This window comes from Mirounga angustirostris, unplaced genomic scaffold (assembly GCF_029215605.1).
Source record: "Mirounga angustirostris isolate CCGP_5_RB_7025 unplaced genomic scaffold, mMirAng1.0.hap1 SCAF_1, whole genome shotgun sequence".
Taxonomy (NCBI): Eukaryota; Metazoa; Chordata; class Mammalia; order Carnivora; family Phocidae; genus Mirounga; species Mirounga angustirostris.
In genome coordinates, this window is record NW_026991709.1 from 143,227,545 (window position 1) to 143,253,546 (window position 26,002).

General features: G+C 42.5%; 1 protein-coding gene across 1 annotated transcript in view; it reads left to right on the forward strand.

Annotated features, from left to right (window-relative positions):
- The first annotated feature begins 288 nt into the window (after window positions 1-288).
- The window catches only part of TGFBR2 (transforming growth factor beta receptor 2), an 89,905-nt gene continuing 64,191 nt past the window's right edge, over window positions 289-26,002 (forward strand). The window contains exon 1 of the mRNA XM_045903925.3: window positions 289-661. Within this exon, the coding sequence (XP_045759881.1) occupies window positions 568-661 (94 nt within the window). The 5' untranslated portion in view covers window positions 289-567. The remainder of the gene's footprint in view (window positions 662-26,002) is intronic.

Sequence of the window (26,002 nt, forward strand, 5' to 3'; positions counted from 1 at the left end):
GGAAGCGTATACACTGTGTGTGTTCAGCTCCCTTCTGAAACGCGTGCCCTCAGTCACGCCGGGGTAAAGACTTGGAGCCAGGAACTCCTGAGGGCGGTGGGGGCAGCTGAAAGTTTGCCAAAGCCCTCGGAGGGGCCGGTCTCGGGGACATGATTGGCAGTCAGGAGAGAGAGGAGGGCTGGAAGCCGAGTGGAGGGAGAAGGCTCTCGGGCGGCGAGAGGTCCTGCCCAGCTGTTGGCGAGGAGTTTCCTGTTTCCCCCGCGGCGCCCGGGTGAAGTTGAGTGAGTCACTCGCGCGCACCGACCGAAGACACCCCCGCGCGCGCGCTCGCCAGGGGCAGGAGCCGGCCTCCTGCGCAGCTCCCCTCGGCCGCCGGGGGCCTCCCCGCGCCCCGCCGGCCTCCAGGCCCCCTCCCGGCTGGCGAGCGGCGCCACATCTGGCCCGCGCATCTGCCCGGCCGGCCGGCGCGGGGTCCCGAGAGGGCGCGGCGCGGAGGCGCAGCCGGGGCTCCGGGAGGCGCCGTCCGCTGCGCTCGGGGTCGGTCTATGACGAGCGGCGGGGGCTGCCATGGGTCGGGGGCTGCTCAGGGGCCTGTGGCCGCTGCACATCGTCCTGTGGACGCGCATCGCCAGCACGATCCCGCCGCAAGTTCAGAAGTCGGGTGAGTGGCCCCCAGGCGGGCTCGGCGGGGCGCCGGGGGTCCCCGCTGCGCTTGACAGTCGGCCCCCGGCGCTCGGGCGGAAACGGGAAAGTTCCCTCGGCGGCACCCACGCAGCCCGGCTCCCCGAGGCGCCGGGGTGTGAGTTTCTCTTTCAAAAGAGGAGGAAAGTTAAAGGGGAAGGGGCGCCGGGCACGTCGGGCCCCCTTTGTGCGGGCAGGAAAGGCGTTGTGCCGGCCGCGTTCGAGGCGAGCCCCCACCCCCGGAAAGGGAAGTTTGCGAAGTTGCTTGGGCATCTGAAGGAGCTGGGGAGCCGCGGCCCGGAGCGGAGGCCGCCGAGGCCGCCAGAGCAGCTGGCGCACCTGGGGTCGCCGCGGCCCGGGGCGATGCTGCGTGCCCACCCAGGTCTCGGCCAGCCACCCCCTTCAGTGGCCAGTGATTCCAGCCTTGGCTCCCGGAAGGCGCCGCACGTTCCCCCAGGCCGGCTTCTTGGCCGGGAGTCACCGTATGAAAGTTTCAAGGAACCGGGCAGTTTCCAAAGAAAGTTCTCTGGCTCCACCGATGGCTGGGCGTGGGTGGGGTAGGGAGCGGGGATTGTCAGGTGGCAGGCTGGAATTATTACCTCGGTGCCTACTAGGTGCCAGGTGCTGGGTGCTGGGGATGTTGCCTGGAGCCAGACAGCCCTGCCTTCCCGGAGGTGATGGTTCTCTGCAAGCGTCCTTTGAGGGAAACGGAAAAGTTAAATTCGTAACTGTCCCTGAGCTACCCACTCGGGGAGGTTTTCGGGGGTGAAAAATGCAGGAATTGAGTTCTTAATTATTTGTTATGGAAAGTACCGAGCCCCGGAGACCTTAAAATTTATTATTTTTTGGCAGCAGTGATCCACATGACTGCGTATCTGCAGCTGAGGTCTGGGTGAACTGAGTACTTGGACCTTGAGGGCCTCAGCTTCCTCATCTGTAAAATGGTTAGATTTGGATAACTTACAGCTCCTTCATCTGTGACATCTTGTCGCTCTCTTCCCCCTTTGGTGACTTGGAGATGCCCTGATAGCCCACATCACCCTGAGGCGCTCGCTTTATTTACCAAGGGCCAGGGGCAGACTTACCTTTACGTTTGTCTAGAAGAAATAAGCACCAGGTTCTAAATGGTACGTTTCAAGAGTATTTGAAGTGGATTGAGAACTTTTTTAAAATGGTATTTCTCATTGAAGGTGGCATGGAGATGGGAGTTTTGAATGGAATGAGGAAGAAGCACTGTTGTAAACAAAAAATCCTAACCCAGATTTGAGTTTAATAAAGTCCTAGTGTCTCATTTTTGGATGTTTTCCTACGTTGCAGCACCAGCATGTTCAAGTGTCTCTGATTATACTCCCAGACACTTAAAAAACTGAGTTATTTGTTGCTAATAAAGATTTTAAATGGCACCCTTAATTTTCTGAGCATGTTAAAAATCATTAAAACTTTTGTTTCAGGTTACGGAAGAAGGAAATCAGCAGACCCTGATTTCGTTAGATTTTGTTTACAAGGATAAGATTTATGAATTTTCAAATTCCAGACTCGGTAGTTCATGAGTCAGTTTCATTTCATCTATATACACATTTCTAAACAATTAACTTAAAAGCCTAGTGGCTTTTTATTTGGGCTTTTGAACAGTTTTAAAAAACCCACAGGTTTCATATTTTGATGGAATTAAAGTTTCCAAATTTGAACTAAGGAATCACTTTGGAATTTGCATTCATTTGAAATTAAATTTTCAAAGACACTGGAAGGTTGAAGTCAGCTATAATGAAAACGAGAAACCTACTTCCATTTCCATTTTAATTTTCCATGTAAGTAAGCGGTTTCAGGATTTTTCTAAAATAACTGGTAAACCATCAAGATATTTTTCAAAATACCTTACTGTGTGATAAGATATGAGGAAATGAGATGGCTAACAGCATCCTATTAGGCCCCCTAAAAAAGCCCATCTTCTGTTCAGTAGATTGATAAGCGGGCAAAGGATTTCAGTATAAGAACAAACTTCACTAAGAAGTGTACTTAAAACCTTTAAAAAAATTTTTTTTTTGTTTTGTAGATCCACCCTTCCTAAATGCCCCAAATTAAGTAATTACTCTTTAGGGGGATATCTTAAATGTCAGAAAACTCTTCAGATCTGAAAAATGTGACTGTTACTTTTCAAATTCCTAACAAGAGATTGCTGTTGAGGACTCAGTGTTGGTAAAAGTGTCATACAGATGAACTTCTTACCTAAAATCATGTTAATGATGTACTTATTTTTGTCAAGGTCGGAGACTAGAGATCACTAGGCCCAGAATTTGATCTTTGGTCTGTTGCTTTTCAGAAAACGCATTTTTACCTTCTCGGCCACTTCCTTTAATAACATCTTATTTTTCACCAGTTATGGTCTATACAAAATTCTCATCCTATTTTGGATTTATTGCCTTTTTTCAAGGTAGCACCCCATGGTGATGAGTCCTCATTATTGTTTGTGTAGCTACCTTAACTGCTACATGGTTTCCATTTTAGTTTGCCAATCCTTAGTTATCAACACAACTTTTAAAATTTTTCTTTATTTTTTAACCCCTTTTTCCAGTTAAGAATGACACCTCATTGGTGCCATTGTAAAAAGCGGCCATACTCATTTGTCCTTTTCAGCGTATTTATAGAGCATCTCCTTGTACCAGGCAGGAGGCTCGGACCTGGAGACACTATCCTGAATGAATAAGACGGTTTAACGTATGGGAGGGTGTTAAAGGCAAAGACAAGGGCATATAGTTTAATCCTGTGTACTTGAAAGCATTAATGAATACTGGTGGTTTATTCTCTAGACCCCTTTTTCAAAAGCCATTTGGTTGGTGAATGCACTTGGAGGGATGCAAGTTGAATGTTTTTTTTCTCAGTCCCTCTGAACCTCTTTCTTTTCATTGATCTGTTCTTTTCTATGGCCATGTTATAGGCCCCCACTTGGGCCACGCCAGTCCTCCATTCTGTAGCCAATGTGGTGGACCCAATGTGCGCATCCAGTCTTTCTTTTGAGGAGAGGCTTCAAGATACAAGCTTTGGAATGGAGGCCTCCTGGGTTCCAGACCCACCTTCCATTTACTGGCTGTGTAAGGGGACACAGTCCCCTTCCTTCTCTAATCCCCAAACCCATTTGTAAAATGGGGATTATGGAGTTATGGTGAAGATTAAATGAAATAATGCTTTGAAGTGCTTAACACAGTGCCTGCAACATAGTAAGTGCTCAGTAAATACCAGCTTTCATTATTACTATTAACTCCTTAATCAGGCCTCAATAGGTCCTCCATGATTTGGTTGCCATTTGATTCTGAGACTTCACATCCCACTAAGGCTCACACTTTCCAGTTGTATCCTTGTTATCCTGCATACACATTCCCTGAGCAGTTTAGGCCTTTTAGTGCCTTTGTTCAAGCTGCTATCTGTCTGGAACTCCTTACCCGAATAATTTTCCCTGTCTTTCAGACTTAACTCAAGTGTCATCTGCTTAAGGAAACCTGTTTGCATGCCATGGGGTTGAGCTGAACATGCCCTCCTGGGGACAGACCTCTCTCTTATCTCATAACAATAGCCAAAATTATATCTTTATGTAACTCCCTTGCCAAGCAAATCTCTCAAAGGCAAGGGGTGTATCTTGTTAATTTCTCTACATCCAGCGTCCCCAGAAGGACCCGACACATCACCCAGCACCCAGGAAATGTTGAGCTGAGCTGCTGATACAATCCAGGGCAAGCATTTTAACAACCAGGCAGTCCCTGTTTATTGGGAGTTTGCTCTGAATGGTAAAATCTTCCCTTTAGTTAGAATAGTGTTGGCTCTGATCTAAGTGGGCAGTTTGGCTGTTTTTATAGTATGTAATTGGTGTTTTTTTTTTTATTCTGATGAGATGTGGAAAAAGATGCTTCAACTTCTCACAAACATGATGGAAAGTTCTCATCCAGTCCCTTTAGCTATACATTTTGAACTGGTGTAAGGCATTCTAAGCCATTCCAAAACTTTAGGGTTTCACCAAAGAAATTTTCCAGTAAATACTGAATTCTCTCTCTCTCTCTCTCTTTTTTTTTTTCTCTAGAAGGTTGTCGAAAGGAGACTTTCGTTAAAAATGAAGTGCTGAAATCTAAATTTAGCTTTTAAGTTTCTTTTTTCATCAGGGTTTGATGTTTTGGTTTATAAGCGGTGAAGCAGAGTTGGGTGCAGGGAAGTGTGGGCCTTTAGCAGCTTCTGTCTGCTGCAGAGCAGCGTGGATATTATTTAGGTCTGATGCAAACCACCAAAACAGTTTAAAATAGGGTGCAGAGGAAACATACTTCCTGGCTAGAGCATGGCATTATTTAGCCAATTTCCACATAAAAGCATAACTCTGCCACCTTGTTAGCTTCTGCCCTCCAGCTCCTCATGTGTAGCTTCAGCCGAATTAACACATGATTTTCAGTGGAAATGACTTAGCAGATACACATTAGTAGTAAGAATGCTCAATACTTATTTTGTGCTCCCTCTTTTTCTTTTTTTTTTTAAAGATTTATTTATTTATTTGAGAGAGTGAGAATGAGAGAGAGTACATGAGAGGGGGGAGGGTCAGAGGGAGAAGCAGACTCCCTGCCGAGCAGGGAGCCCGATGCGGGACTCGATCCCGGGACTCCAGGATCATGACCTGAGCCGAAGGCAGTTGCTTAACCAACTGAGCCACCTAGGCTTTTTCATGTCATGTTTTGCTCCCCAGGTACTTGTTGCTTCTGACTGAGGCAATACGATGATTCTCCTTCCTTGCCTGGCATGTCAGAAGGGTTTAGAATGCTGAGCAGGCACATTGGCTCATCTCAGGGAGAAGTGGGGAGAAGGGAAACTAACATTAGAAAATCTGCTCTGAGCCAGCTGCTTGAGATGACTTATCTAATTTAATCTTCAGAAGAAGCCTGCAAGATAAGTTTTATTATCTTTATTTATAAATGGGGAAGATGGAGTCTGCTCAAGGTCGCTTGAAGTTTGCCTGTGTGTCTGTGTGTGTATGCGTGCGTTCTCAGCTTGCTCTGCTTGCATTCTGCTAGGCTCTTTTACATAGTGGATCTGTGAGTACATTATGTTGAGATGGAAGTTAGGGAAGGGGTAAAGAGTCATCGTGTTTGAGAAGGGCAAACTTACCATCTGATACCATCAATTCAGTGCTCCTGATTTCACGATTTGCTTGGCTTGCGTGATCTGCCTCCTTCCTGACTATCTCTGTACCATAGAAAATCAAGATAAGCCCGTCTCTTTACGAGGAAACTCTACTCTTCCTAGTCTTATCATGGAGTCCTGGTGGCAGGAGCCACCTCATGTGACCCATGGTTCGATTGCTTACAGCAGTTGGACAAGCACCGTTTTCAAAGCTGTGTTCTGTACACCCCCAGATTCCAGGCACGTAGGACCAGCATGTGCGTGCAGGCCTCAAACAACTGTTGGTTGAGGGCAGAGAGAACAGAATTTATCGAACATAACAAAGGCGGATGATTTGACTCTTGAGGTACCACTAATTTGAAAACTGGTATGTGGTTAAGGTTCTTCTCCTCATGGTAGGATCTGGTCTTTTACTTGCTATGATCAGCTTTTTAGGTCTTGGCACTCAACATGAAGCAACTGCCTCCTTAGATGTAGTCAACTCAGGATCTCCCCCTTAGGCTTTCAAGGGTTCCCTAGCATCTTTGTTTTGTTTACAGGGCTGGAGCTTAGTTCATTAGAATGGGTTTAGCTGCAGAGTAAGTGCTCGTGACTCCTGAGGATGTAGGTGGGAAAGGCTGTCTGCTGTCAAGACAGGCAGCGCTCTCTCTGTCTTTCTTTCTTCCTTTCTTTTTCCTTTTTTTTTTTTTTTAAAGATTTTATTTATTTATTTGACAGAGAGAGACACAGCGAGAGAGGGAACACAAGCAGGGGGAGTGGGAGAGGGAGAAGCAGGCTTCCCGCCGAGCAGGGAGCCCGATGCGGGTCTCCATCCCAGGACCCCGGGATCAGGACCCGAGCTGAAAGCAGATGCTTAACAACTGAGCCACCCAGGCGCCCCTCTTTTTCCTGTTTTTCCTTTCCTTCCTTCCCTTCCTTTCCTTCTGCCCTTTTCTTTTCTTTTCTTTTCCTTTCTTTTCTCTCTTCTTATATGATGAGATGCCCCCCCCCCCGCAATTTTTTCAGCTCAATTAAAATGTAGGCCTAGTATATGGGCAAAAGGGGCCTCTGCCCTGGGTCTTAGAGGGCACTGCCTTTGGTCTTCTAAAGTCAGACCCCTGTCCATGGGGTGAGAAGACTCCTGGCCTCTGTGGCTACGGGGGAGCTGTAGCTGTGTGGGGTGTGTGCAGGGATGTGTTACAACTTGGGTGTCCATGCATATCTTACAAGGCCCCACTTGATACAGGATGGAGCAGGCATTGAAAGAGGAAGGTGTATGCTTGGCCAGGCCTGGGACAATGTTTACCCAAAACGCCCAGTTCCAGAAAGGGGCTTGAATAGTTCAAGAGTTTTACAATTATACTTGGTCTTCCAAAGTATTATGAAGATACATTTGTTAGTCAGGGTAGGACAAAACCTATTTTATGTGACATTTTCTCCACTTAATTTATAACTTCCAATATTTTGATCTATGGTATGTGGGCCTTCATTTGTCCTTACCCTGGGTCTTCCGATGCCATTGGAACAACATTCCTTTGCAGAGGTGTGGGGCACCAGATTGGTTTTTGTTGATTGTGTTATGTTCTCCCTGGAGAGACTGGTCATTAATGAAAAAGCTAAGACTGTTTATGATCATAATGTTGTATCTTCTTTGTGAAACTCAGGTTTTCATAGTTTGTATTTTCTTGAAGGAAACCTTAGTTCTCTTAATTTGACTCGTTCTGTCTGCTATTTCACTTATACACTTTTTTTTAAAGATTTCCCAGTGCTGTAGTAGTATTTCCTCCCTGTATTAGGAACACTAGGGCAAGGTGAAACTTCTCTGGATGTTTTTTTCTACTATTGTAAATATTTATTTGAGTGATCCATAGCCTTCTCAAGCCTCTGTAAGGAAAACAAGAACATTAGAACAGTGTTAAGAAGTAAAAAGCCCTTCTGACACTATAAAAGGTATAGGATTGTCAAAACTATACATTTTAGAGAGCCAGGGAGTTGGCAAAACAAACATGAATGTTTCAAAGGAAAATATGGGGTCAGGTGCGTACCTTAAGCATATGCCCCAGCAGGTCTTATCTGTGAAAGCTGTAAATCATTACAGAGAATTCACTAACTTTGGAGGAAACTCACTCTGCTGCTTTGTGGATGACTACTGGTCATCCTAAAACTCTGTGAAACTTTTCTACATAGGGAAATTGAATTGGCCTCATGTTCCCTGTGAGTGGCATCCCTCTCTTGAGGAAGCATTATTCATGAGCCTTCTTGGACTGGTTTCCCAGTAATGTATGGAGCCCACTTATTGAGATCTTGCTACTGCCTGGATCATGCTGAGCACTACGTCTCTATCAGTTATTCTTCAAAACAACTCCATGAGGTAGATTTTATAATACTCATTATAAGTCCTTTGGAGTTTAGATAACTTAGCAAAGGCCACCCACTTAGCAAATGATTATGCTTGGGTTGGAACCAGGATGGTCTGGTCTAGGGACCTGGCCTCTAATTGTTATATTATATACAATACTGAGACTAGACCGCTTCAATTGACATACTGTTCTCTATTGTAGCATGGGTGGTGGGGGAACATAGGGGTTAAGAAAACTAATGGTAATGTCCAACATATTTCTAAGGCTTTAATGTTTTTCATTTATTATCCCATTTAATTTCTTTAGCTAAATAAAATAACATTTGATTCATACACCAGGTAATCAAACGTCATGCCTGTCTTGTGACCTCAATGGGAAAATGCAGTATATACATCAGTTGATGAATCATGGAGTATTTATGCCATCAAGGAGTTTTTAGGTATTCCAAACAAAACCGCCCCTTTATTTGGAAGGATTGGGGGAATTCAAAGATGCATAAATACGTGGGGGTATATATATGGTATGCCAAGGTGGATTCACCATGAGGTGAATGGAGTGTAACTTTCAAGGCTTATCCCTGGTATAGACCCATCTCCTGGCCATGGAAGGGAGACTGGCAGTGTGCTTAGTGAGTGTCAGTCAGGTCCAAGAATATTTAAGAAATCTTGCAGTACCTTGAATATTATAGCTCACCATATAAAAGAAACTTGATGGAGGTTTTCCCAAATTTAGAGACACTTCAGAGCATTTATAGGATGTCACTGAAAATGAGTGATGAAGCTGAAACTTTTTTGAAACTATTCAAAAATAAATTACAAATTCTGATCAGCAGTTCTAGAGGAAAGACTGAATTATTTTTCTATTCTCTCTATAGAGAATATTACAAAATATCATTGGAAGAGGCAATCAAAGAGTATGCAATCAAAAAAGATAGTAAACATATTTCAGGGATATGTCAGGCAGTTAATTAATAAAAAATATTTTTCTTTTAAAATTTTATGTTTGTGGTATTTGTAGCTTTTTAAAATTTGCAATTTGTGAGACGACATTTTAAATTCTAAGTATTCACTTTCATACCTAAACTTCTATTCTTAATTTTTATATCCTTTTTCTTAAAAAGTGCCCTGAAATTTAAAAGCTTAAGCTTTCATGAGACCCAACCCTATGCTTAATGGTAGGATTTACTTGTTGGTCTAGAAAATAAATAAAAATGTCTCCTTCTCTACCCCCACCCCCATACAGAGACTGAAGTCTGCATTGTTACATCACCAAACCCAAACTTTTTTTTTTCCCAGGTTTAACTACACCCTTCATTATTTTCCTAGTTTAGAGGCCTCATGCCCAAGTAGAGAAGAAGTTGTAAATATGTAATTCTCACAGAACCTTCATCTTGAATGAAACCCAGATCTGACCCTTAGTTTGAGATGAAGACTGTGCCTAGGAGACAGCTGGTGAAGACTAAAATATGTTATACTGGCAACCAAGGTGTCCGGGTGGCCTGTTCAAGTCCCTTGGCCCCACTATTTCTCATTTTTTTCTAGGTACAGTGTCAAGAATTGGACTAGATGAGATTTTCGATTTATTCTGTTCTGAAATGTTTCATTTTGTAGCTTAGTGGAGGAAGCCATTGAAGTTGACCGAAAAACATAATCCTTAACTAATCAAAGTAGAAAACTCAAAAGTCATAACAGGTCAGAACAGACACATACCACAAACATCCACTTGGAGTTTGTTGGAGATGACTACTATTGAAAAAAGAGAAACCATAGTTATTTTGAAAATTTCCTGGTACAGGTGCCTGAGCATACACCGTGACTAAATAGCATGTTTACTTGAGCTAGCACTTCTTCCTTGCTGAAGAAAAGGCTTACTTGGTTTTGGTGGTAATACCATTTCTCTTTCATTAATTATGGTGTTCTCATTCTCCCCTTCCTCTGAATTGGTTGAAGTGTCTGTGAAGGTTTTTCCTGAGGAAGACAATTATGAAATACTTTGCTATGTCTAGGAAAAGAAAGTCCTAAAGAAGCGCCTATGTTTTTTGGGAAAAGAAAGGAAACTCGTCTGAATATAATTAGTCTTCTCTGGCTTTTCAAAGATTTTTCACCACTTTTCTTAAAATATTCTCAGAAAAGACAGAATTTGCTACAGATTGGCAGATTGCAGACTGCTTTTTTAGGCAGGGGAGTAGCTATGAACCCCATAATTTTATTTCTGTATGGTCTGCCTACACCATTTAGCACAGAGAAGAAATCTTCTAACTATTGCTTTGAATGACTATCTTGTTACTACATATCACTTTTATGTTTTGTTTTCTAAAACCCATTGTATTGGGGGAAAACGATGATAAAATTTGACCTCAAATGTGTGAAAAGGAAAAACAACAACTACAACAACCAGCAGTAACATTTTGCATTCACTATTCAGGAATCCCTAAAATTACATTGTTGTAAAATAATTTCTAACAATCTCAGCCCTTCCTGGGCACTCTTTTATTCTTATAGTTCCTATTATAATTAATTATATAATTTGTATTGCCTCTTTTCTCACCTATTTATTCCAAGGAGCCCCAAACCAGCCAGTCTTTTCTTTTTTGCTGTTTTCTGTTTTCCATCATCTCCAGCAAGCCCTGCTTGTTCTACCTTCTCTCCCCTTCACGAGCCTCATTTAACATCTACCTATTGTGAGTTATAATATGCACTGAGGTTCAGATCTGGAACTCAAGCATTCTGACCCCAAAACGATGCTTTTGTATCATCCCCTGATAACAATAGCTGAAGATGTTCTAATACCTTGCTACTCAAAGGGTGGTCCAGAGACCAGCAGCATCAGCATCACTGAGAATTACTAGAAATGCAGAATGTTGGGCCTGCTCAGGATCAGCATTTTAACAAGATCCCCAGGTGACTCCTGTACATATGCACTGAAGTTTGAGAAGTGCCACTCCAATAACATTAAAGCATCTTCCACAGAGGAAGCAAAGGATCTGCAGTGATGGGTGGATCAGATCAGACTTGTTTCTGTCACTGAGGAAGAGAAGGATTCCAGGGAGAGTGGCTTCTAGTTTTATGAGGGTGTTTTGACTCCTCCCTAGCTACAAGGCCCCTTTTTAAGTGTAGGTAACTAACACACTGAAGCTAGCAGCAACAAACGCTCTGACAGCAAGTCAAGTCAGTTAGTGAGTTGGTTTTATCCTGTCTGTTTACCCAAAACATCTTCCATGGCTCTTTCCCTTGACCAACAACTGTAGATCCTAGAGATCCGTTTCTCTGCATTTAACACATTTACTCATTAGGCATTTAATCATAGACTGCCTTGACATTTGTAGGCCTTAATTAAGAGCTATTATACCTTGGCATTTCTTAAAGTATGTGGCACTGTGCTGTATACAGAGTATGTACCCAATAAATAAATGAATTAATGTCAGATTTTTCAGGACATGGTTCTACTCTTCAGCATTAAAAATAAAATCTTTTGCCTTGAGAAACTTATTTGGTTGATGCCGAGTGAGAACTCACTGAATTTTCTTGAATCCCTCAACATTTATTTTAGTCTGTTCTCAGAGTGCCACCAATGGCTTTTTCAGTGATTGTTATTTTATTCACCATAAGGCAATTTTTTGCACCTCAGTTACTTTTGTCTTTAAGAATTATTGGTCTCAGGGCGCCTGGGTGGCTCAGTCGTTAAGCGCCTGCCTTCGGCTCAGGTCATGATCAGGTCGTGGGATCGAGCCCCGCATCGGGCTCCCTGCTCGGCGGGAAGCCTGCTTCTCCCTCTCCCACTCCTCCTACTTGTGTTCCTCTCTCGCTGTCTCTCTCTCTGTCAAATAAATAAAATCTTTAAAAAAAAATAAAATAAAATTTAAGAATTATTGGTCTCTGGCCATTACAACAATCAGTTCTCACACCTCTTTCTGATTTTTTAAATAATTTTATTTCCTAATTTTTTTTTCCTTTTGACATTGTAAATGTACTGGGCAAAAAACCAAACAAAAAAACAGAAAAAAACTTTCCATAGAAACCTGTATTTCATGTTGCTGCCTTCTGCATCAACTCTCATCTTATTCATCAGAATAACTGTAAATCTTATTACCTAGAACCTCGTAATCAGACAAATTTTTACAACAGGAACCTAGTTACGTGAAATGCATAACCATTTGGTTTCATTTTTACTCTTAAATCATACTACCACAATGCAAGTCTGAACTCCTGTTTCCTGTCCTCTATGAGAAGCTCATTGGTTTCTGCCCATGGATACCCTTCGTCATTTTCTCTTTAATACATGTACACGGCCATCAGTTAAATCTTCTCCCCAGACGTCATTTTGAATAGGTGGCTCCTGATAGAAAGCCTTCTATGGATCCTAGGTGATTGATTATATGGCCCTTACTTTCTCTTTGAGGTCAGGGGCCATGTGAGTATCCTTGGCTCCTAAGGTGTACCGATGGTCACAGGACCGGTTTGATGATTACATGCATGAATGCAGCCAGGCCTCTCTCCCATTTCCCTTTCTGCTCTTGCGCGTGCCTCAAGCCCTGGTTCCATTCGAACTAGACGTCCTCACGCATCCTTTTGCTTTTAGATTTGTAACTGGTGACTGTTCTGCTCCTCCCAATTTTCCCGTTCTCTACCCATGCCCTACAATACCTCCAACATGCTGAAATAATGCCTGAGCAAATGCCATTTCCCCTCTTGGATCTTCAGTTAGTTACCCCAGTCAGATTTCCCTTCTTTTTCCCCTTCACAGCCTCACCAATAGGCCTGGTTTCTGCACTCAGGTGGCTTTGGCCACCAGGCTACCTGTAGCTATATAGTTGTGCCCCTTATTAGAATGAAAATTCTTTGAGGGAGAGTCTTCTGTCTGATTCTTCCCTAGCACTCACCGTGCATTCTCACTGAAAGATTGTTGCTGTTTAGAATTCATTACTTTTAAAGGCCAGGGAAACTCCTTATAAATCCAAGATGGGATGATAGGAGGTATATATATATATATAAATTTATGTGTGTATATTTTTTTCTAGACTGTTTACCTTCTCACCACCAAGTGTGTCATCGGGGTTTGTCATTTATAATAAAGCCACCCAGAGGGAACCATGGCTTGTGGGAAATTTTGAATGATCTGAGGCATGTAAGTTGCTCTTTGCAGGGGAGGTTCCCTCTGCCTTCAGTCTTTAGCTTCTGTGAATTTGAGGGAGCTGCAGTCTGTGGGTGTTAAGGCCTGTTGCTTTTCCATCTGTCACAGACTGCCTTTGATTCATTTATCCTCTTGTGTGTGACTCTTTTGTAGGGGACCCATCGTGTTACAACTGTAGGCGCTAGAAAAAGTCATAAAGTAAATCGTATTATCTGACTCGGAACAATTTTTTGCCACTCCTGCCTTTCATTTTTTATGAATTGTAGGGTATCTCCTGTCATTGGGATACTTGGAGAAGGGGCAGTTGAACAAAGGGGTTTTGGTGCAGTGGAGAGCATCTGAAGACACCCTTCTCCCTGCCTGAAGGAAGACATCCCCTATTGCAAAGATGACTCCTGGTTTTAACAACAGCTTCCAGACATGGCTCCCGCCTCTCTTCTAGCCGGATTATCACCCAGGGAGCCCCTCCTCCAGGGAAATTGGGGAGCTACCCCTGACTTCATAACATTACTTAGGCATGGACTAACAGTGCCCTACCTGCTCTATCTAGGGGAAAAAGGACATGAAATAAGAATTTTATGTCTTAATATTCTGTGGCACTTATGGGAAATGGTTGACATAGAATACTTTTAATTTGATGTACTGTTGGTTAGCTTTCAAAACTGCTGAAAGTATTTCTCTTTCAAGATTTTGATGATGCTGTTGGTGAGGATGTTTGTGGCCATTACATAATCACTTACGCAGCACCGTGCAAAGCATTTCGTCAAACTCAAGAGTGTCTCCTGTTACCAGTTTATTAATGAAATACTTAGGGTATCTTCAGGGCCAAGGAAGGAACCTAGTTTCTTAATATCTCCATTTTTGCTTCTTGAATAACTGTTGGAACTACAGTTACCTCTGCTCCAAGCTTATTGGCATTGTTACTCCTCAAGGTATAACTCCCTAAAAACAATTGACTAAATGTCAGATGTCTGTGTTACTCATGTTCTGCCAGTCAGACAGTTTTGTTCTTCTCTATTTTTATTCAGACATTCATCTTTAAGCTCTGGGAAAGGAATCTTAACCTTGACCTCTGATACAATGTACTGTTTTTATTACGATCAGTACTTTAATAAAATTTATCTTAAAACAAGTCATGGTGAGCATTTTATAAATTGTCAAATCACTATGTTATACACCTGAAGCTAATACAATATCGTATGCCAAGTGTACTTCAATTAATAATGATAATAATAATAATAATAAGAGAGAGTCTTTAGAGGGAGCCTTTGAAAATCTTGGGAAAATCTGATGGATTCAGTGTCACTTCTTCCCATGTTACACGAAGTGATCACGGAGCCCACCTGGCGTTTGTACTCTCTGAATGGAAGTGCCTTGAAGTTAAGAGCAAATGAACGGGTTGGAGGTGGTAGTTGATGATCCTGCTGGTTGAAAGCAGTCACTTGTGTGCCCTTCCTCAGCAGTGACCAGGACTGCAGTGGAAGGTCCTGATTTTCGTGAACATTTCTGCCCACAGCCCTCTCTGGCACGTATCTCTTGGGAGCATATAAGATGTCCTTTGTTGTTGAAGTGGCTGTTAAGTGAATACGAAAAGCACAACAAACATCGTAAAAATCGTCATTTGCCAGCTTGTCCAGGCATATATATAAAAAAAAAAAAAAACACCTAGTGTCAGTGGGGTGCCCGGGTGGCTCAGTCTTTAAGCTTCTGCCTTCGGCTCAGGTCATGATCCCAGGGTCCTGGGATCGATCCCCGTATCGGGCTCCCTGCTCGACGGGAAGCCTGCTTCTCCCTCTCCCACTCCCCCTGCTTGTGTTCCCTCTCTCGCTGTCTCTCTCTGTCAGATAAATAAATAAAATCTTAAAAAAAAAAACCAAAAAAACTAGTGTCAGGAAAACAGAAAAGAGCAGGGATTTGAATGACTTTATTCTTTTTGAGGGTTACAAGGGAAAGAGCACCAGTGGGAAAAAAGTCTAGTATGATAACTTCAAAGAAAACATGTTGACCATGTCTGGCTACGATAATTTTTTAATAACCCCTTATGTTAATAGAGTGCTTTATGTAAAACTCTTTCACCTGGGTGTCATATTTAATTCTGCAAACAACCCTCTGAATGGGTATAATTACCCTGTTTTACAGATACTACGGAAATGGAAGCCCAGAAAGATGAAACCATCTGAGGCATTGTAAAGCATCACAAATTTGTGTTTCTGTCATTTTACCATTTTTTGGTCTTCGTGCTCCCTTGCTGCTTAATTTTCCAAGTAAATGTAAGACAAGCACTATGGTCCCATCGTGTTTTTATTTTTTATTTTTATTTTTTTTTTAAAGATTTTATTTATTTATTTGAGAGAGAGAGAATGAGAGAGAGCACATGAGAGGGGGGAGGGCCAGAGGGAGAAGCAGACTCCCTGCCGAGCAGGGAGCCCGATGCGGGACTCGATCCCAGGACTCCAGGATCATGACCTGAGCCAAAGGCAGTCACTTAACCAACTGAGCCACCCAGGCGCCCAGCCCATCGTGTTTTCATATTTCTGTAGTTAACTTGTAGTAGAGGGGATGGTAGGGTTCATGTCAAGAAGCCCTGTTCTTTGCCTCAAAAATCGGAAACCATATTTAGGAAGGGAGAATTCCCTCCTTCAAGACACACTTCTCTGAGGGCTTTGTCGCCCGGTCTTACTAGAGTTCAAGCTATGTAATGAGTCATTTTTCTTTATCTCCTTTTCTTGTGGGGCAGTTTTTCTTTTAAACACTACGCAGTCGGACTTCTTGAGGGTTATGTCACTCCTGCCAATAGATACAGGTGGTCATTTATAAAAGACTGTGGCAGTTGCCACAGTCCTGTCGTTTTACTCTTTGCCAGAGCTTCAAGGTCCTTCACATGATCAGGGAGATGGATGTCTTTACACAGGAAGGGTGTGTCTTCACCATATAGGCCTAGAGGTCAAGTGTTGTCTTTGGCTTTCTTTCCCAGAACTTTTCAAAGATGAATGTTTGAATACAGATACAGAGAAGAACAAGATTGTTTTGACTGGCAGAACACAAGAAACACAGACATCTAGTATTTATTTAAATTACTTTTATATAAAAGAACTTGTATCTTGAGGAGTAGCAAAGCCTACTTACTTGACTGACATTTTCAAAGGCTGTGGTAAAGAATCACCTTGATTAGCAGAAACTGCATTCTGTTTGCCAGCTACACAAAGCTAACTGATAACTCCTGCTTGCCTGCAATTTGCTCTATAAATGTTATTTCCCCCACAACATAAAAAGAGAGGTTGAGTCATGATGTTGTTTACTCCACTTTGGTTAAGGAAACATGTTAAATGAGCTCCCACATTATATAGTATGGACTTCTTTCTCTTCTTTTCCACCATTATTCATCAGGATGATTTTTCCAGTGGACTCGGAACTAAGGATTATTCTGATCCTTCTGCCTCTGTGAAAATTTCCTAGAAGAGATCAGCGTCTTTAAGGAATGACTGGGTTCATGAGTTTATGTGAGAAGTGGAGAGATCTTCAAATTAGAATAGGTTGCAGTGTTACCTTTTTATGTACTTCTTGTTTAAAAAGGATGCCATAGTAAATCTTCTAGAAGACTACCTTTTATATAATCCTTTAAAAAATGGTAATTTGTACATACTGTTTCCTGTTAAGGTATATGTAATTATACTTAGAAAAATACTCAAATTTTGAACATTTCAGAGATGGTCGGTCCCTCTTCAGATCTGGTACATAGGTGGTGCTCAATATATGTCGTTTAAATGGAATAAGATAGAAAAAAAAATCCGAGACTAGGAAGAGAAATTAAATTGTAGAACTATATTGACTTAAAAGTTATTTTTTTGTGTTATATCTATTTAGCTTCGTGATTTTCTGAAGGAAAAGCTTCTCCACAACTGTTAAATCTGATCTAAGGAACTATTTATCTTATTAATTTCATTGGTAGTTTATCTAAAGGGAGATACACTTTCTTACGTCGGACTTTTTTGAAGTCATTATTCATTTTTGCCATGTGGGATCAAAATCCTTTAAAAATTCATCTTTCTCAGGAAACCTGCTCCTCAGGTCTTCAGACAGACCCTCCTTCAAACTCATTGTGCCCTTGGCGATTGGCAAAGGATTTCCACCCTTTAAAAAGATAGGAATTTGTAAAACTCTTACTAAAAAATTAATCTAAAAATGACCTTCCAGGGAGAATTTGTAGAATAGCAACCTAATGCATTGGCACCAATTATGTTGATGATCTCTGCCTCATCCCAAAACATTATCAGAGTTTGAGTCACATAAGAAAATCACCTGGAGAGCACCAGGGTGGCTCAGTCAGTTAAGCGTCTGCCTTCCCTCAGGTCATGATCCCAGGGTCCTGGGATGGAGTCCCACATCGGGTTCCTTCCTCAGTGGGAGTCTGCTTCTCCCTCTCCCTCTGCCCTTCCCCATGCTTATGCTCTTTCTCTTTCTCTCAAATAAATAAAGAAAATCTTGAAAGAAAGAAAGAAGAATCACTTGGGTTGGGCTTGACCCTACCTGTACACATTGATAAAAATGTTCTGTTATAATGCAGTTTGAGACTTTCCTAGCAGCCAGGCCAAGCTGGGGAACATGGTTTGTAGGACTGCCCCCTTGTTCCTGTTTAGTTCTTTGCTCCATACAGAATAAATCTTTTCCTGGACTGTATTTATTTTTTTTTCCTACTCTGGCTGCACATAAGAATCATCTGGGGAGCTTTTAAAATAATCCAGTGCCTGAGCCAAACCCCCAGAGTTCTGATTCATTCACCCTGGTGTAAGGCCCTGGCATCAATATCGTTTGAAAAGATCCCCAGACCATTCCGTTGTGGAACCCAGGTTGAGAAACGCTGATTGCTGCACATGGAGGATTTGAACAGAGAAGTCAGGGTATTCACTTAATGTCCCACAGCAAAACAGTACCATTGATTAGGGTCAAAACGTCCCATCCTCTGACTCTAAGTCCAGTATAACAAATAAGAGTAAGACTTTGTTACAGAGTTATGGGAGAATCAAAATCCCTTTCCTTCTGGAAACTCACCAGCACAGTGGGGGTAAATACTCATCTAAAGCCTGTCTCACACAGTACAGGAGCTTGAAAATCAAGGCCAGAGGATCTGGAGCACTGTAGGGTGGGTTGCAGGTGGGTAACTTTCCAAAGGAGCCAACAGTTGACCTGGCTCGGAAAGGCTGGGCACCCCTCCATGGTACCATTCATTGTCCACTCATCAGCAGTTGTGTTTCTGCACTTGCTTCAGGGAAACTGAGGCACAGTGGGGAGAAGCCTGCTTGGGATGCACGCCCACCAGCCACACAGAGGAGGTGTCCAGCTCTCCTAAGCCACAGCCGATGTGGGCAGTCAGCACACTCTCTGTCTTGGGCCTCTCCTTATGGAAGGTGGCAGACACCCAGTGTCCTTGGGAAGCCATTCTCTGGGTCCCTCTCCAGTCCCAGTGACCCCCTACAGCTGCTGGCAGAGGCACTGAACTCTTTCTGAGGGCTGGGCAGACCACCCTGGGGATGGGAGATCTTGTGGGCAGATGGAAATACTGGGGGTGAGGAAGGCAGAAGGAGTTAACATACCATAGAGTTTCTGGTAAGGGGTTGTTTGGCAGAAGGATAATCAGACTATGGGGGCCTTAAATACCAGGCCATGTTGTGTGGGCTTAATTCTCTGAGTCACTGGCATATTGTAAGTAGGGACATGGTGTAATAGAGCCATCACAAGGCTGGGAGTTTGTGATGTGAAGACTGTGAACGCCTTTCTTCTTTGCCCCCAATGCCTGCCCTCTGCAGGGGCATCCATCACATCCTGCCTATGCACCTGGTCTGCACCTGGGCCCTTCTTGCTTCTCATCCCACGTGAGGGTTAGCGGTCCACCAGCAGCACCTCATGATATTTAAAACAACAGTTCCTTCATTATACCTCAAAAGATATATGGGGAAGTGTCCCAGAACGTCTAATATGTCCACATTCTCTTTAGGTTCTGTGCAGATCTCACTCCATACAAAGTCGTCTGCTGACTCCTCTGGAGTGAGGTGTGAACAAAACCAAACAAGGGCACAAATTCATTAATTCCAAAGGGGTGCTTTCTTTTTCCGGGGCCTCACTCGTAGACGTTTTCCTGACATGTTCACACCCCAAGTATCTCCAACATATACTTCATACTTTTAGAAATCTGAAGAATTTAGAGTTTCAGTTGGGTAGAGCCTCAATGGAATACTTTTATTATATCTAATGCCGTTTTAGTGGGCTTGAGACTAGGGAGGTTGGGCTGATTGGACAACATATATAAACCATTGCAAAGAATGTACTAGAGTGGAGAACGATGCCAATAGCCCAGAAATCCTTAAAATCCTCCTCTTCAAGTCCTCTGAAGGAACACAATCAGGTAATTTCTTAGCATCTATAGTCATAGTGGGACCGATTACATTATTTATATCTTTCCATCCATGTACTTGGGAATTATAGGCTGTTTCTGTCTGGACACATGATATTCTAATGTTTATGAAAATACTCTTTAGTAGTACACTTTAATTATAATACTTTGTTCTGGGAAGATCCAGCCAGGCCTCTTTTATGATCTGTGTTTTTAGTTTTAATCTTAAAAGGGCTGTAAAAATAGTATTGTCTTGCAAGAAAAAAAAAAATATGATTAAAGTCAATGCCCGTGGAGCAGTAGGGATTATAAACCATTTAAACTTCTCCTGGAAATACTGGATAAAAAGAGAAGTTACACAGGCAGGTAGAAGTCTCCAAGGAGAAAACTTGCCCTGGAGGAATGCTTTTAATTAGATTTGGCTTCCCTCAGAAGAGTCTAGCGAAGTGGCTTTCCCTGAGGGCTTTGGGATTTTCCCCTGTGAATAAATTCTCTCCCCCATCGGTCATCTCTCCACTGTGTTCTTCTAGAAACTCACCCTTACTTGACATGCCGTGACTTGAACCCTCCAGAAAACCTTGGAAAAGAAGCCAGTATTTTTTTCTGAAATGTTAATTTCCTTGCTTTAGGCTTATGTAGGCTTTGACTGGAAACTTAATCTGTGTGCCTCGCTCTGCATTATGTTTCAGCCATTGAAATGGGGCTTAATAAGAATTACTTGATAACCTAAGAGTCAGATGAGCCTCACTTTTTTTATTTTTTTAAACAGTCTTTTATCTTAGGCGCAGGGATTTGCATTTTGAGAGGTTGTGCCAGCTGACTTGAGCCCCCACAAGTTTCAGCTTGTTGCTTGTTGGTCCATTTTTCTCACTTCTGGAACCTTCTGTTGCTGCCATTCATGGTTTATGGGTTTACTGGGGAACTCTAGTCCTAGTCCCTAATTGTCTTCTGTCCCTACCTCAGCAATAAATAAAACAGATAGCCAATCGTTTCCTACATTAACGCATCCCTTAAGAAGTCAGGATGAAACATTAATTACAAAGGCCATCCAAGCCAGCAGGCAAGTCTCTTCCCCGTGGTACTTCTTTTCTGCTCTGCCCTATTTCTCCTTCCGTGTCCCTTATAGCTTCTGATGTCAGAGCTCCCTGGAAGCTGAGGAGCCCAGGTCTTTCAGGATTTCCTCAGATCAGTGTTGTCCAATAGAACATTCTACTGTGATGAAAATGTTCTAAATCTCTTCTGGTGACACATAGCTGCTAAGCACTTGAAAATGGTAGTGCTACTTGAAACGGAATATGTGATTTTATTTTACTTTAGTTATTTATGTTTATGAATTTAATTATTTAAATTTAAATGTAGAAATCCTTGTGTATTCCTGGCTACCATATTACACATATTACATTTTTTTTTAAAGATTTTATTTATTTATTCATGAGAGACAGAGAGAGAGAGAGAGAACCAGAGGGAGAAGCAGGCTCCCAAGGAGCAGGGAGCCCGATGCGGGACTCGACCCCCCGACCCTGGGATCATGACCTGAGCTGAAGGCAGACGCTTAACCGTCTGAGCCACCCAGGCGCCCCTACACATATTACATATTACACATATTACACAGTGCAGCACCAGACCCTTGGCTTCAGAACAATGACAGTGTGCCTTGACAGAAGCATCTTCTCTTGAGTGCCTTGTGGTCTTCTTCTTCTTCTTTTTTTTAAGATTTTATTTATTTGAGAGAGAGTGAGAGTATGAACAGGGAGGGGGCAGAGGGAGGGGAAGAAGCAGATTCCCCACTGAGCAGAGAGCCCGTGATGCAGGACTCAATCCCAGAAACCTGGGATCATGACCTGAACCGAAGGCAGATGCTTAACTGACTGAGCCACCTAAGTGCCCCTCCCCATGGTCTTCTGCCTTCATGAACCAGTTCTTCCCAGGAAAGAAACTCTCTTCACTTCTGAACTGACTTCTTTTGCTTCTAATTTTGATTAATGGAAACTTGAGCTTTTTATTTTTATTTTGTTAGATGCACAGACTATTCACACTCTCCACACTTGGGTTCAACATGTCTTTTTTTTTTTTTTTTCTATTGTCCTATTTCCTCTGTGAGCATATCTTTATTCCTTGTCCAACAACTGCAAATATACATTTTTTTTTTTCAAATAAGAGGAATTTGTCAGAAAGGTAGAAGTTTTCTCTAGGAACCTAAGGAAGGGATATGAAACTTGACGTCGCAGGACAGAGGGAAATGGAAAACTGGAAACAAGTGTTCATTGTGTACCAACTACCACGTGTCAGGCAATGTTGAAGATTTTAGGGTACAGCAATGAGCTAAACAAAATCCATTATACTCAAGCTAGCAAATAGGATTCTACTAATATGTGCAGGGTGAGGGGCAGAGACTAGAAAGGGTTGTCATATTTCTCTCTGAAGAAGGCATCTATCTGAGGTAAGAATGTTCTAGTTGGAGGAATAGCAAGTCCAGATGTCCTAAAACTAGAGTGTGCTTGTTACCTCTTCACACCCTCTCAGCATCCCCATGGTCTCTCATCTTTACATTTTTTTTTTTTTACATTTGTAGATACACATTTTTACATTGGACTCCTCAAGATATCGAGTCAGTCCGCAATCCCATTGGTGTTGGTAAGAAGGTTAGATTAAGATGGATGAGAGGGGCACCTGGGTGGCTCAGTCGTTAAGCGTCTGCCTTCGGCTCAGGTCATGTTCCCGGGGTTCTGGGATCGAGCCCCGCATCGGGCTCCCTGCTCAGCAGGAAGCCTGCTTCTCCCTCTTCCACTCCCCCTGCTGTGTTCCCTCTCTCGCTGTCTCTCTCTCTCTGTCAAAAAATAAATAAAATCTAAAAAAAAAAAGATGGATGAGAGACTGTGCAGTGTACTCCAAATGTGCTTTCTCGGTCACCTCTAGGGCCATGCAGCATTTTAACACGTCTTAGCTCTCATTCTAGCACTCGGCAGTTTCCAGCACTAGGGAGGTTGAATGAATCAGATTATTTGATTGGGGGGCAAATCCAAGGGGCAGAAGTTTGCTGCCCATGAGAGTTTGTACAAGAAGTCTTCTGAAGAACTAGAAGGTATTGTCATTTGACCTCCCAATGACAGTTCAAAACATTTTGAAGTTTGAGTTACTTATTCCACGCTTAGCCCTAGTAATGAATGTTACTTTCGTATGGAAATATGGCTCTTCACACTGATAGAAGGAGCCCCCTGTATTCCAGTACTCAGTGGCAAGAACAAGGCAGCTCAAGAGCTGTGGGCGTGGCTCTCATTTTCTGTATGGAAATGACTACTGGAGTCTTTCTTGACTCCTCCACAGCCTATTGACAATGAAAGCAACATCCTCATGTAAATTTTCTCTTCTCACCAACTTCAGGGGGATTGTTATGGCGGGCGTGGAGGGCGGTTGACTTTTTACTCAGTGGCGGAGAGCATCACATAAATCGCGGCTCCTTTACCTTATGAGACCCCTTTCTGCTGTTTACTGCAAATAGCATTAAGGTCATGACAGCGATGAGTAATGCCCAGGAAAGGCATAAAGCTGCTTTACACTTTCTCATCCAACTGCACTGTGAGAAAACAAGCAAAGTTGCCCAGGTTAAGGGCAGATTCTCAGATTTCATTTCAAATTTCCTACCCTTTGTTGTCCCTTCTTGAAGGCTTCACAATGCTTAAAACGTGTTTCTTTTTTATTTCACTTCCTCTGCTTGAAAAACACGAAGCGGAGGTTTCAAAGTATTTGGTGTTATCTTAGAAACCAAAGTGAATCTGAATGTGCCTTTTAGTTTTCTTATGCCAACTAGGCCAGGGTAGTTTGGCTGCTTGCTAGTCTCCCCAAATTCTTTTAGAAGTGGATCGCAGTTTTAATATAATGCTAAAACTATACCAGGAGTGGTTTTTACTTTTATGTCTTTAAAATTGTATTTCTTTGCCTTAATTTTTACTTTTGGGAAAATCAGCCTTAAATAGATGGCAGAGTAGAAGGAGCTTGATTTGGAATTTTTGGCTTTTAATTTAACATTTACTGAGCCCCTGTTTTGTGACAGACCCTGGGCCGAGGCTATCCACCTTGGAACAAGACAGATGATGGTCCCTGACATCATGAAGCTTACAGCCTGCTGTCGGCCCACCTCAGCATGTAACTTTAAACACTTCCCTCTTCTGTAAAATGGAAGCAATAACGCTAATCTTCCATAGCCATTTGTCAGACGTAATCAAGGTATAGATCAAGTAATAGGATACAATCATACATGTTATTATTACTTATCATTCAGGCTGAGCCCAAAAATGGATTCAGAATAAACAGAGATGTTTCTAATGCTGGAGGTTGTTTTTTTAAACTGCTAGAGTGAATGTCTGTGCTCTAAACCAGAATTTCCTCCACATCCCCCATAAAATTAGAGGAAATGCCTATAAGGGCTGAATGGAAAGTGATCCCTTGTCATCTGACATAATTTTCCTTCCTTCCAACCTCGGGATGCACGAATGTTTTTTCTTGCAACATGGATCAGCTGCAGTGATCAGGTTTAAGCCCAAGTGTTAACAGGGGATGTGGACCTCCCAAAGTTGCAAAGAGTGGGTTTCTCAACGAGCAGAGAAAACAAAACTTAAATCACACTGCTTGATAGTCCTGAAGCCATTTTTCTTATAAGCTGAAACATAGCATCTCATTGTATTTAACCAGAGCTGCCAGGTCAAAGCTGGGGCATGTTTGAATGATTCAGCTCTCTTGACTTTTGGGGGTTGAATTGTGAGTATTTTCCAAAATGAAAGGGGCTTGAAGATCATCATATTCAGCCACCTATTTGACTGGTCAAAGGATACGCACAGAGAGTGACTGAGTAGCTTCCCAGAGAACTCAAAGCCAGCTCACAGTTTGTCCAGAGCCCTCTCTGCTGCAGGCTGCTTCTACTCCCAGCGTGAATTCTCCTCCAGTGGGAATTGTATAGCAGTATCACATAATTAATTTTTACATGAGTAAATGGCTTCACGAAGAAGAGATTAAGGAATATTGATTTCCATATATCTGAATGGCACAGAACACTTCTTAACTAGATACTTAAAAATCTAGTCCAATTGTTGCTTATATTCTTCTCCAATTTTCTCATCAACTGTGAATCAAATTGTACTGGTTTTATTTCCATGAGAAAGAAGGCCAAACATAACTTCATTTCAACATTTTAGAATTCCGTAATCTTCAGGCGCCTCGGTGCCTTCCCATCTCTGCATGTCAAACTCACTACTTTTATTAGCATTTTGCCAAATAACACACGAAGAGCCTCAAAGCCAAGGCGGATCAGCTGTCCCTGGTGAACGCTGTGCAAGAGTCAGCAGAGGATTCGAATATCGAACTCGATCCTCAAGTTACTACCTACTTGCCAGACCTAAGCTGGTTATGAACAATATTTTAAAACTAGATGATTTGGCTCTAGAAGGGTGTTTAAAGATCCTGAGCACTCTTGGGAGCTTGATTATAACAGTGGTTGATTCCGTTATATCTCTTTGAAAGCTTTGGACCATGGCGGTAACAAAAAGTTACTATATTTCAGTTTGTCTATTCACTCAAATTTTCTGAAATCTTTTGTAGAAGTCATCAAACTGCTGCATTCTGTTGATGAGTAGGAATAGATTTACCAAACTCTTAATTATCTTGTCATGCTTTTCGTGTAATTTTCTTTTGTGAGAGAGTGTTGCATGCCGTGTTACTTTTCTAACCAGAGTGCCTGTGTGGCACTTTTTATCGTCCAAATGATTTTCACATGTAGTTCCAGCATGCTTTCTCTTCATCCTGACCCTAGAAAGTACCATTTCATAGATCAAGAAATGGGGGTTCTAAGAAGTCAGGTGGCTTGCCTTGGGTCCTACTGCTCTGATTAATGGCAGAACCGGAACTCTGAAGTCTTTGACTCTAAAACCGTTGGACTTCACTAAGCTGCCTGCATTATGTATATCTCCCAAAATAAGTGAAGTAATTACAAAGAACCAAAGCTTTTTCTAAGAAATGTACTGCTCCCTTGCCCCTACCTGCCCCCTCCCCAACTTCTTCTGGCCACACTCAGTGTCTTTGCTTTCTGCTGGAGGGAGCATAAAGTTCTGCTCGGGAACCTTTACAATGGGGATGGCTATCACACCACCAGTATCAGGAGCACTGATTTGCTTGTGACCCGTGGCTTTCTTTCTCATTAGCTGTCTCTCATTGACCTTGGATAGTTATTTCACCTCTTTGACCCTTAATATCCCCATCCATAAGATGGTGATGACAAAACCACGTGGTGCTTATGATGAGCAAATGAAATAATCATCACAAC